The sequence below is a fragment of the Podarcis pityusensis genome, assembly GCF_964106645.2.
Source record: "Podarcis pityusensis genome assembly, chromosome: 6".
Lineage (NCBI taxonomy): Eukaryota > Metazoa > Chordata > Lepidosauria > Squamata > Lacertidae > Podarcis > Podarcis pityusensis.
In genome coordinates, this window is record NC_138030.1 from 20120963 (window position 1) to 20133900 (window position 12938).

The following is a 12938-nucleotide window of genomic DNA, read 5'->3' on the forward strand; positions in this document are numbered from 1 at the left end:
GTTGTTCTGCCTGCCCTGGATACATTTTAAGGCTGTGAGAAATTTGAACTGCCTTTATTTGCTGTATATTATCGTTTCCTTTAAACATAAATGGGCCCTGGGAATGTTCTCTTATGCTACTGTGAAGGAGGCCAGGGCCAACTTTCGGTTCAAAATCTGTGTTGACTCGCTTTAGTGCTCCTAAGATGTGAGAAATATAATGGGCGTGCACACGTCCTGTGAATTTGTTTTGACGGGTTGCATGTTGCTTATTCACGTGGTTCTTCTGAACCCACGTGCATTCCCATCTGAGGTGGGTTGTATTGCGACAGTTTTATTGCGACTGTTTTATTTGTCCAGGGTTTGTCTGAGAGATGACCAGCTGCAAAGCAGAACAGAGTCAACTTTTTATTTTATTTTTTTATTTTATTTCCAAAACCAAAAAGAAAAAGAAAAATTACAAACATCAAATTCAAAATCCATATTTGTTTTCTAACATAAGCCTATTACATAGTTATCTAAATTAAAATATACCTAATTACTTCTCTTTGCTATATATAAATACAAGGCAATTAGAAATTTTATATTTAAAATTTTATATTATAAATAATATTATCAATTCCCCTATACCCCCCACTCCCCTTCACCCTTGTGTGATCTCATTTTTTTACTTCTTCCGTCTTGTTGTGTTGTTATAGTTTAATAATTGTTCAATTGGTTCTTTTATTATTTCCTTGCTTACCCCTGCACGTTTTACACAGTTAACTTTTAATAGCTAAGAGTGAATTTTAGTAAATGAAGATCAGTGGAAGAGTGTGTGCTTTGCATGCAGAATGTCCCAGATTCAATACCTGACATTCTGAGACAAGTCTGGAAGACCTCTGTTTGAAATCCATGAGAGCCACCAGTCACATGGACCAATGGTTTGATTAAGAATATGTCAGTTCTTTCATTCCAAACCTTTTAAAAACAAACAAACAAATAAAACCCCCTGCATTACATACTTCCATAATTCCCTATTCCATGAAACTATTAAAAGTCTCGTCTGGCTTTGGGTCACTTCTGGGACAAAAGTAAGATAGATGCACATGTGCGGTCAGACTATGTTGCAGGTAGTACTAAAAGGTGGGCCCTGTGTCTGAAAAGGTTGAATACTGGTGCTGTGTAGAGACCACTGCAGGAAAGGCAATGATGTATGGCAAATTGTGTGGTGTCTTCTGTCCTCTGCTGGTGAGAAGCTGTATCTTGCGTTGCATCAAATGTGTGTGCAAGGGAGAAGTGCACATCAAAAGCTGGAAGAGGGAAGTATGGTTAGGCTATATTGATGGGATATATGGAAATACCTTGAAAAATGATGCTAAAATTATGTTTTTTGCATAGAGATTGGTACTTCCTTGTTTGCTGGAATATTTTCCATTTTAAAAGAACAGTGATGTAGGCAATTAAATATGCAATGGAAAAGATGGGGTGAGATGCAGCCTTAACCAAAATCATGTGGCAGAAAACACCCTTTAGCTGATACTTGTGTTGCTTAAGTTTTTTTTGGGGGGGGGGGGGAATCTATCTTTCTTCTCACAATTGCTTGGGAAAGGGGGCATATGTGTTCTTATTTGCAGCCCGTCTAACTTTCCCTATTTATTTATTTTCTCAATCAGAAAGAGGAAAGAACCATGCTGGAAGATATTCAAGCCACTTTGTCAGAGCTGGACAAAGTTGCTTTTTATTTCAGGCAACTGGATGAGTGTTTCGTTGCAAGTGAGTTCATTCCTTTTATTTGTTCCTTATTTTCCCCACATCTTTGTATTTTTCACTGCAGTGCACTGACATATCCCCTGTGTGTCCCATTGACTTAGTCCACAAAGACTGTGGACTTGCACTAAAAACTGCAAAAGTTGCAATTTTGGCTGAAACCCAGCAAGAGCGTTGCTAATCTTTTAAATGTAATTTTTAAATTTTATTTTATTTATTTTTTTATTAAATTTCATTAAATACAAAAAAGAAAAGAATATCAAATAAGAAAAGAAATAAACAAATTTCATACATATACACATGAACATAATTATTTATACATCTGTAAAGCAATATTCAAAAAAAGAAGGGGGAAAAAGAGAATAAAAGAAGAAAGAAGAGTTAAAAATAGAAATTTAGAGAATAGAAAAGTGTTCACCATAAACAACAATTTCAGATCTATACTTGCACACAATTTTATATTTCCATCTTGCAAAATATCAGTCTTAATTAAAATGTTTTAAAAGACTTCCACCGTTTACGCCGCACGTCTTTTATACTTCGGTCACCATAACCTCTGTTCTTCATATCCTTCCTGTAAGTTTTCCTTAATTTCTCACTTTACATTCTTTATATTCTTCACAAGATTAGTCCGAACACAACCAAATTTTGGTAGTTGAGCCCTGGTTTCGTAAGTATCCATTTAGACAATCCCACTGTTTCTTGACCATGTTCTTGGGTTTTCGCTTTATTAAATCCGTCAGTTTAGCTAACTCCAGATAATCTTTTAAATGTAATTTAATTCAACTCTTTGCTTTGTTTTGTTGCTGGTTGTTTTATAATGTTGCTACTATAGTAATGAAGTAGAGCGTGAACATTTTTCTCACCAGTAACCATCCCTCTCATATGAGCTGGATTAGGAAGCAAGAGTTATAAGAAAGAGGATGGAACTTTTTGGAGAGTTTAAGCCACAATACCTCTTATTGCACAGTGACGACTGGTCGTTTTTTAAAAAACAATTCTCTCTAAAAGCTCATTCAGTCTCCAACACCTGTCTTTTTGTTCCCCCAGATACCCATGTCTTCTACCATGTTGAAGGCAACAGGCAGGTTTTGAAGGTTTTCTTTTACTTAGACAGCTACTACTTCTCCAAACTGCCTTCCCGGTTTCAGAACGGAGGGAGTCTGAAGCTGCATGCTGTGCTTTTCACAAAAGGTACAGGCGAAATTCTGTTTGTTTGGTTTTTTCCTTTAAGCCACTGACTATAATGTAATTGGGGTGGATGATGCTCGTAATTGAGCCTTATGTGATAAAGATGAATGTTGCCCCCAGCTCTTGGCTCTTTGGCAGCTTATTAAATCTGCAAGGCAAAGTCTGAGACAGTGTAAATTAAATTTAAGGAAGCTTAAACCTAATCTGAAGCAGGTAAAATATGCCAGTTAGAAAACCGTTTCACAATGCTGACAGGATGAGGGTAAGCATAGGGTCAGGCACACTGAGCTTATTTTGTAATCTGCACATATGCATGGGCCTTCCATGTTATTGGACTCTCAGTCTCAGCACACCATCTGTGAAATGGGTGCAATGGCAAAATGCCTCATGGGGCCATGATGAGGGAGAATAAAGATCAGGATTGTAAACCACTTAGCATTCTAAGAAGTCTAGTGTACTTTCACATTGTATAATAGTGGTGGTGACAGAAGAAACAAAAGAAACGGGTAAGCTTTATAATGAATACATGATGTTTTTCATTAAAATCATTACAGCCCTTGAAAATCTGGAAGGCCAGTCCCAGCCAAATGGTTCTTCTCTAGAAGAGCTCCAGCAGCAAATTAATTCCACCTCTCTTGAGAAAGTGCAGCAGTATTATCGCAAACTCAGGTATTGTGGCATAAAAGGAATGTTGTTTGTATTCAACATTATTATTGTTATTAAGATTTTATCAGTCTGGATGGTTCTTTACATGAAGACCGGTCCCTGCCCCAGGGTGCTTGCCATCTGAGCCTGTTCATTTGAGAGAAAATCCATACATTTGAATTGAGATTTTCTTAATTCAAGTTTTGTTTGGGTGTTAAATAAAAGAAAGAAAACCTTTTAAATGTACATAGTACAAAAAGAAAGAAAGAAAGCAATTGGAGACCAGACGCAAATGTTCTAGTAACTGATTCTGGTTTCATATGCTGGTTTGTAAACAGCACTTTAAACCATCATTTCTGAATTTGGATATGCCATAGTATGGATTAACAAGGCCAGGATATAAGCATGAAAGCGAGATGGCGGAAGGGAGAATGAAAAGTGAGGGCAAAGCAAATTCTCAGGCCAATAAAACATGATTTATTGGTCCCAAGATTGTAATGTGTGAATGGGGTCATAGTTGTTTACCTGACATTTTGTGTGGGGAAACCCTACACCATGAACCCTTTAAAAGAGTAGGAGAAGCCAGTAACAGCTTCTGACTATGAGCCAGACCATGTTTAATGGAAGTAAAGAGTCTTATAATTCTGGCACCATTCCTTGGGCCACAGAAACATATTTGATAGGCCACATCTAGCCTTCTGTTGATTTGTTCCTCAGCCATGCCCCTTAGGAAGAAACGTCTTATAGGAATGCTTGAAACTTGAAGACCACAAGCTAATACAGCTTATTTCTTATTTTCAGGACTTTTTACCTTGAGAGATCCAACCTGCCTACAGATTCCAACACCACAGCTGTGAAGATTGATCAGGTACAGAAACCACAGTTCTTGGCATATGTGCAATACAGTGGTACATCAGGTTACATATGCTTCAGGTTACATACACTTCAGGTTACAGACTCCTCTAACCCAGAAATAGTGCTTCAGGTTAAGAATTTTGCTTCAGGATGAGAACAGAAATTGTGCTCTGGTGGTGCGGCGGCAGCAGGAGGCCCCATTAGCTAAAGTAGTGCTTCAGGTTAAGAACAGTTTCAGGTTAAGAACGGACCTCCGGAACAAACTAAGTATGTAACCAGAGGTACCACTGTAAGTGCAAACTTCCAAACCGAGCTGAGGTCAGGATCAACCAGTGCTCCTTATTTCTAGGAGAAGCTGGCTGTGCACAGCACTGGTTGGCCGGCTCATGTGGCAGTCACAAAGCCACTTCTCTCTTGGCTGCCTATCCTTGTGTAGAGTTGGGGTGAGCAGGCTGCAGGAGTATGGGATCTGCTAGATTTTTTACTAGAACCGTGAGATCCATTATGCTTGGCTGAAGCATGGAGAAGGGTCATAGGAATCCACATTGGAGTCAGAGCCTGGAATATATATGATGGTAGAGGAGCAAGGAAAGAGGGAAGCAGACTTCACATGGCAAAAGCCACACCTGGCGACGGTCCATCTGCCTTAGGCAGCCCTAAATCTAATATGAACCCCATTAGTTCATACCTGCAGTTTCTCAGACGTCCTCTGGTCCTCCCCACACATTTAAGTTTTTCAAGTGTACATTTAAAAAGGTAAAAGGTAAATTTGACAAACGAACAGTAGCCACAAATCTCTATTGATTGTAGACTCAATTGCCAGTTTAGGTTTGTTGCAGTGCCTGTGTAGAATGCCGCCCCGAGTCTCCATTAACCTATTTATAAGGACCAAACTATATTTACTTAAGACTGCCATGTTTGGACCTCCCCACTTAACTTTCTTTTTTGTGAAAGAACCTACAAGGCCGCCTGATTTGGACTGGGGGCAGAGGCTTAACCCTTGCTGCAGCCCCAATCTAGATTTCCGCCTGAATCTACTAATAGCTATGGGAAATAAGGCTTACAGCCTTAACATTGTAAGCTTGTACATTTTCCCTTATGTCTCTAATAATGTAAATAAGGGGTATAATGGTTTTTTTAAAAAATAGTTTTTGATAAAAGTATTTTTTGTCAAAAAATGAACAGATAAACAAGGAAAAGTATATATAGCATCTGATGTTGCACAAGGAAAAATTTAGACACCATCCCCAGCTCACCCCCATGCTCTGGCCCTGATATAGTTGCTTGTACAAAAAAGAAAACTATTCTGGGAGTGCCAGTGTAATGTATAGTTTGGCCTTAAACCCCCTGTGGCAAACAACAATTTTGACTTGCCATTTTGGAAGTTGCTCTGATGAATGTTTGTTGGCATAAGCATTTAGACTGGGTATAACTGAGGGCAGGGGAGCCTGTAGGTACAGATGCTTCACTGTTGCATTCTTCCTTTGTATTCTTTTGTAGCTTATCCGTCCCATCAATGCAATGGATGAGCTTTGCAGACTAATGAAATCTTTTGTCAGCACAAAAGGCAGCCAGTCAGGATATTCCAGTAGTTACGTGGCAGGGGCTGGACTGCTGCCTATATCCTCTGAACTCTGTTATCGCCTCGGAGCCTGCCAGATTGTAATGTGCGGCACTGGAATGCAAAGGTGAGAGCTTTTAAACCAAAACAAATGTTGTGCTCCTCTGGAATGAACATTTTTTGAAAGTGACCTACTGGTAGGTCCCTGGGCTCTGCCATTGCAAGTGGGGATTTACATGACTGAATGCTTCTTCCTTCAAAAATAGAAACAATCCCTGTGCATATAAAACTTAGATGTTAGGGAGAATATAGCATCCCGTTTTCTGTGTTGTTTGCTGGTTTGTTGTTTTTGCATGGAGAAATCATGTGAGTCACCATCTACAGACACATGTTTCAGCACTGGACCTAAGTTATTTAGGTTCATTTTCTGCTTCTCAGAGGAGGTTACTCTGGAATAAATTAGTTTATACCACAGGTGTCAAACACAAGGCCCGCGGGCCGAATCCGGCCCGCCAGACCTCGTCATGTGGCCCGTGTAGCCGCCGCCAGCCTTCACCTTTTATTCTCGCTTTTTTTTTTGACACAAGAAAGACGCCTCTTCAGCGCATGCGCGGGAGCCTACAAGCCAAAGAACGTCTGCCCTCTAGCGGCGCCAGCTGTTCTACACAGGAAACCTCCACTTTACATGCATTCAGGAAACCTCTACTTGCTTTTATATTGAGCGCATGCCATAGTCCTACAGATACAACCGGCCCTTTGAGGGTGACCAAACTGCTGATGCGGCCCCCGATGAATTTGAGTTTGACACCCCTGGTTTATACCTTCACCTTTGGCTTGCTTGAACTTTGAATGCATGGAGTACCTTTAACATACTTACATGATTATTTGTTTCCACTACTTTACCTTTCGCTTGACTTGTCCAGAGTTCCACATTTTTGTTTCTGTTTTGCAAGCAAAGTTAAAACGCTCACTATGAAAACTATCATGAAAGAAATATAAAGCAGGATTAAAAACAGTAATGATAAGCTGTAAAGCTTTGCCATTTAAAATAGAAATAAACCAATGCAGTTTTCAACTGGAACTCAGAGAAAGCAGGACCTTTGAAATGAAAGGACGGTTTTGAAAATTGGTTTTGCTGGAGGGTGGGGGTGGATGGAACGAACAACCTCAGATGGAACAATCCAAAGGGACAGGGAGGAATGAGGTGCAGCCGGTTGTCCTTTGAAAATAAACTGCACCAGCTACAGGGCTTGCATAGCTTTTCTCCCACACTCAGGAAGAACAGGAGGCTGTTGAAATCTGCAGAGCCACAGCCCATCCTGACATGCCTCCTTTTTGTTCTATCTGGAATCAGAGTGGAGAGTGGAGATGTCCTGGATGTAGAAGAGGGTTTGTAGGTAGGAGGCTTGCAAGGTTAAATCTCCCTGTCTGAGAGTGGACATTTCCATCCACCCTCAGATAGGGGGATCCCAAAGTCCTGTGGCCCAGGGACCATAGGATCACCACTTTATACAAATAGGCATTCGACTCCTGGAAGTGACATTCTTTCTGTTCTGTTTTTAGGAGTACGCTGAGCGTGTCCTTGGAACAAGCAGCTATATTGGCTCGAAGTCACGGACTCCTGCCTAAGTGTATCATGCAGGCAACAGACATCATGAGAAAACAAGTAAGCCTTTATGAAGGGTTGAATGCAAAAAAAGAAAACAGGAGCTGCAAATATTTCAAACGGGGCATTTTTGTGTATATCCAAAGGACGTAGATTGTGCTCAAGTCCTAAACCCTTAGATTGTCACATGCAGAATGTCAGTATGTTCCATTACATTAATGGTATCCAAAAACAGGCATAGTAGAAAAATAAGCCCATTGCAAATATTTATGCTTAAAGGGGCAGTGGTCCATACCACGTTTGTACTCAAAGTCCTGTGCATGGTATCCATATTCTTGTTTTCATTCTGAATAACAACAACAACAATAACAATAACAACAATAATAAATAACCCACCACTCTGGGCGGCTTACAGCATATATATTGTGATAATCTTACAGTGTTGGGCTGGAGCAGTTGCAGAGTGCTTTGGGAATCCTTTCTTCTTAAGTAAACACAGATGACTAATGGACTACCTTGGTGCTTTCCAAAGCTGGTAGCTGAAGCTAAAGTGCTTTCAAAGAAAAGTAATATATTTGTCTTTCAGGGTTTTTCTCCAGGGCTCTCGCTCGTACTGCCAACACACCACCTAATGTTCTTTGTTTCTTTAGGGACCAAGAGTTGAAATCTCTGCAAAAAATCTGAAAGTGATGGATCAGATGCCACAGTCTGCACCCCGGTAGGTGACTCTATACAGCAAGGATTTCACCTGAAGAAATGCATCTTCAGGTTTTTGTGTATATACACACATATGATTCTGTGGTATTAGGGAAAGCGGAAACGTTCATTCAGTTCCCTTTTTACGGCAGGCGAACCCCAACAAATACTCCCAGACTTGGCTGCGGATCAAAATACAAATCCCAGTTGGATTCCTCTTCCATATTTTGCTGAGTAGTTTCAGTGCAAAAAAAAAAAAAAAGTATTTTTCATTAAGAAGCACACAAATTGTGTGCTTTACAAATGAATGCATTGAAAAATGTGCTTCTTACATAGAGATATGTACAAAATGCATGCAGCTTAAATGAAGGGCTTTGTACTTTTTTTAAAAAAAAAAGAAATAAAACTGCAGAAACAAGGAAGGAATGGATCTCTGAGCTGAGCACAAGTGACATGGAATGTGGCAACTCAGTCCATCCCTAATATTACATAGGCATTTAACACTGCTCCAATCTAGTGTATACTGTGCTTTACAGATTGCAGCAGGGTTTTTATAGCTGTACTTCAAGTCATCTCACACTCCTCCTAGCCCTTTTGGGTAGTTCCGGGGCTTGTTTTCAGCCAGAACTCAGTTCTGGCACCTCTGTTTCTAGAAAAATAGCAACAGGTAGCTCCATTTTGTATAAAATAAATTTGTGATGGTTATCTTGTGGCTGTCAGGGCATTGTCAGCTGCCTGAGGAATGGCGAGATGCTGCAGTAGCAGAACTGACAACTGATAAGCAAAGATAATTCATAAGCTAATGCTTCGGCTATGGGCTACAGCAAGTGTTTTAAAAAGCAGTCTGATCATTAAAATGATTTATGTCAAGATTTGTTTTAAGAAGTAAGAAGCACATGGATTTTGGACTTAGAGATTTGGACTCAGTTTAAGCGCTGAAGGAAGGTTACCCAAAACAATATCAGAGGACTGAAGAATGGTTTATCCAAAGCCACCACTCATGGCTTACAGACCCAGGGGATCTGGAGTGGAGAGGCTTGCCTGTCATACTCTTCCTGTCACCAGTCCCACCTTCCTCTTTGTGTTCGCAGTGTCACTGTTGCCCTTAGATGGAAATCACTTGAAATTATTTTAACTACTTTTGCTGCACAGTCGTACCTTGGATCCTGAACGCCTTGGTACTCGGACGTTTTGGCTCCCAAACGCCACAAACCCTGAAGTTTGCAAACATTCTTTGGAAGCCAAACGTCCGACGGAGCTTCTGCGCCTTCCGATTGGTTACAGGAGCTTCCTGCAACCAATCAGAAGCTGCGCTTAGGTTTTCGAACGTTTTGGAAGTCGAATGGACTTCCGGAACGGATTCCATTCGACTTCCAAGGTATGACTGTATTCCATTGGCCATTAGCGTCCCTTTTGTAACATCAACTTTTTTTAATGTCACGCCTTTACAGAGTCTACAAGTTGTGTCAACCCCCTGCAGATGGAGATTTATAGAAGTGAAGGAAACTCCCATGTCCTGGAATCACAGAAGCGTTCAGCAGAGAGCGATGCTTCCTGAGCACTGATCCTACCTTTTGCCCATGGTGCTGAGTCCAGAAGAGAGAGGAGGGTTGTGGGTTCTGTGCTTCTAGGCAGTCTGGTGCACTAAAACTGCCTTTCCATGCATCTCCTGCCTTTTTATATAGGCAGGCCTGGTTACCCTGTTTTGCGGTTGGTTGCTGCAGGAGTTCTGAAACTGAGGAATGACTTCTGCGCAGTACCAGGAAGGATATCACAGGAGGACAAAACACTGCGATAAGGAAATGATTGCGGTGCTGACTGGACATTGTGGACTTAGCAAATCTAAGTGAAGCACATCATCTACCTGTCATGCTGTTTGGACTCTCATCCAGTTTCCTGCACAGTGTTGGCTAGTGGCCTTGAACAAGAGCCTAGCAAACACTCTTTTTAAAAAGAAAAACAAACCAACTTGCACTTTGAAATTGTGAATAGCACACATCTCTGGTTTGTTCCAAGGAGCCATTTTCCACTTCAGCCCAGTATGAACCAGACTCTACTCCGCAGAGTGCACATTCCATAGGACTTTCTACGAGAATTTCCTTTTAACTTTTACTGTAAAGTTCAGGGTTTGCAATTAACACTTTTTACTAATGGTCCATTATGTATTCTGGAAATACAACAATATTTTACAAGGGAGATTTAGCAATGAAGGATTCTTTCTGAAATGGAAAGATATGATGAAAGGGGAAGCAACCACAGCTCTGTTTTCCAGTAATTTGAACAGCTGAGCATTTTTGAAGCAAGGACAAAACTATACTTATTTATGTGGAATGGAGTATCTGTTTTGGAACTTTTTCCTTATATACAAGGTTTAAATTTAAGAAGTATTTGTTTCAAATGGGGCCAATAATGCTGGCAGATACATAGTAAATCTCAGTTCACTGAAAATATTGTTACGTTATTTAAAACCTTGCAGTATTTAAGTAGTCTTTAATACATTTTTTTTAAAGAAAAGAAAAGAAAATAGATTACAGTGGGTTGTAAGTTAAAATGAAATCATGGTTGTGTATATAATGTACTTTATTTTTCCCTGTTTTAGAATTGTTTTCTGTTTGATCAGTATTATCATTAGCAGAGTAATTTGCTTCCAAATTACTTGCTACAATGTAATGAAAAATATCAGCAATCTCAGGCCAGAAGTAACATTATTTTGGAGTGAGTGCCTTAAATGAATCATCCATGTTGACCCAGATACAAAAAAATTAAGGGGCATAAAGACAAAACTAACATTCTTCTATATCATAATAGACTAAAAAGCCATACTCTCCTCTGAAATGCTTTTCGTTGGGCATGCATGGAAGTTCCTTAGAGTGGCTTCTGTATCTAGCACACAGAAGAGGGATATTTTGATTTTGGCTTAAAATAGGGCATTTAATAAACTCCAATGTTTCCTAACAGTCCAATCCTTCATTTATTGTGTTACATTGAAAACTGTATGTTCCTACTCTGGTTGAGGAAGGTATTTAAAGTAACAGCAGCAGCAGCAGCCTTGACTTTTAAATGATGGAGAATGGTTACTGGAAAAAATGAACATTCAACATTCAATCTCATTGATTCCAAATAGTACAGTACATTAAAAATAAAATAAAAAGGGCTGGAGTGGAGTCAGCAACCACTAGGTGGCAGCCGTAGGCTTGCCAGTGGAAATTTCTGCACAACTCTTCTAGCAAGACTGAATTAACAAATATATTTAGCAAACTACCGTTTGAGGCCCAGCTAAAACTAGTAGAACTGTATGCTGCATTTCCCCAGCAAATGTACCCATCCTGCTTGTCGCATCTTGGACACTACAGCTTAAAAATTGTGGTTTAAAATAGCTTCAGCAGCAGGAGAACAAATGTAATAGAGAAGATTTCACAAGGAGCGTGATTTAGGTGCAAAGCAGAGATGGAGGCTGTCTGTGAATGCTGGGATGGGAAAAAGCATGATCTGAATCAGAGATTTGCATCCATCTTCAATATTGCTTTGTTGTTGTTGTTGTTTAGTTATTTAGTCGTGTCCGACTCTTTGTGACCCCATGGACCAGAGCACGCCAGGCACTCCTGTCTTCCACTGCCTCCTGCAGTTTGGTCAGACTCATGCTGGTAGCTTCGAGAACACCGTCCAACCATCTCGTCCTCTGTCGTCCCCTTCTCCTTGTGCCCTCCATCTTTCCCAACATCAGGGTCTTTTCCAGGGAGTCTTCTCTTCTCATGAGGTGGCCAAAGTATTGGAGCCTCAGCTTCAGGATCTGTCCTTCCAGTGAGCATCATTAATTGACCTCAGCTCTCTCCATTTCATTTAGACCTCTGTGAAGACTTGAGTCATATGTTTAAGTTCAGGATCTTGTTTTCAACCTGTGCTGATGGTTTGTCACGTCAAGCATAGTTTCTCAGCGACTAGACCCATTTCTGTTGCTCTTTGTTACGATTAAAAGCAAATAATCCAAGATGGGCTCCTAGACGCAGCACTGCTGTTGCATCTCCCAAGAAAACAAGCTTTGCCTTTCCTTAACCCTATGCAATCATTCTTTGATCCGATGTCAGTTCAAGGCATAGGAGCCAACTCCTAGGGGTTGTGCAGGCTTTGGCCCCCACAATAAAATATTTGTAAAGCTGATGGGAATCCCGTTCAATTGGGTTGTGTGCACTGCACCATGTGATCGATTATGTGGGGAAGGGCGTACCTGGGCCCCCGCAATATTTTATTGTCACCACTGGTTCAAGGTGTGTTTTTCTTTTTGTGTGTGTGAGGGGTGGGGAGTCCTCTCGGTCAAAACGTCCGTGGGACCCCATCCTCACTGCCAGTGTTGCTGCCTGTCTGTTTGCTAATAAGCACCATATCTTGGGAGAGTGAGGACAAGGTATGTAAAGGGCTACACTCATCCTTTTTCCTTTCAATGCTTGTTTACTCAGGGCGCAGGTGAACTGGCAGCAAGAGTGAAGCACGGAGGAAGCTGCCTTATATTGAATCATGCTTAGGAATGTCTGCACTAACTAGTGGTGACTCTCCAGAATTTCAGTCAGGGATGTCTTCCAGCCCTACCTGGAAATGACACGCATGAAGCCTGTTATTCCATTGAGAAGGAGGAGCAGAGAGGGTCAGGAAGCTCCAGGG

The 12938-nt window shown here is 40.7% G+C and overlaps 1 protein-coding gene across 2 annotated transcripts in view; it reads left to right on the forward strand.

Annotated features, from left to right (window-relative positions):
- The window catches only part of PREX1 (phosphatidylinositol-3,4,5-trisphosphate dependent Rac exchange factor 1), a 227813-nt gene extending 216574 nt beyond the window's left edge, over window positions 1–11239 (forward strand). Inside the window, exons 33-40 of one of the 2 annotated variants that reach the window (XM_081010984.1) lie at window positions 1635–1734; window positions 2779–2922; window positions 3474–3588; window positions 4366–4432; window positions 5920–6107; window positions 7544–7646; window positions 8237–8304; window positions 9734–11239. In XM_081010984.1, coding sequence (XP_080867110.1) covers window positions 1635–1734; window positions 2779–2922; window positions 3474–3588; window positions 4366–4432; window positions 5920–6107; window positions 7544–7646; window positions 8237–8304; window positions 9734–9776 — 828 coding nt within the window. In that variant the 3' untranslated portion in view covers window positions 9777–11239. Of the gene's footprint in view, window positions 1–1634; window positions 1735–2778; window positions 2923–3473; window positions 3589–4365; window positions 4470–4713; window positions 4752–5919; window positions 6108–7543; window positions 7647–8236; window positions 8305–9733 lie in introns of those variants that run through there. The other variant, XM_081010985.1, reaches the window with a different exon arrangement.
- The last annotated feature ends 1699 nt before the right edge of the window (window positions 11240–12938 follow it).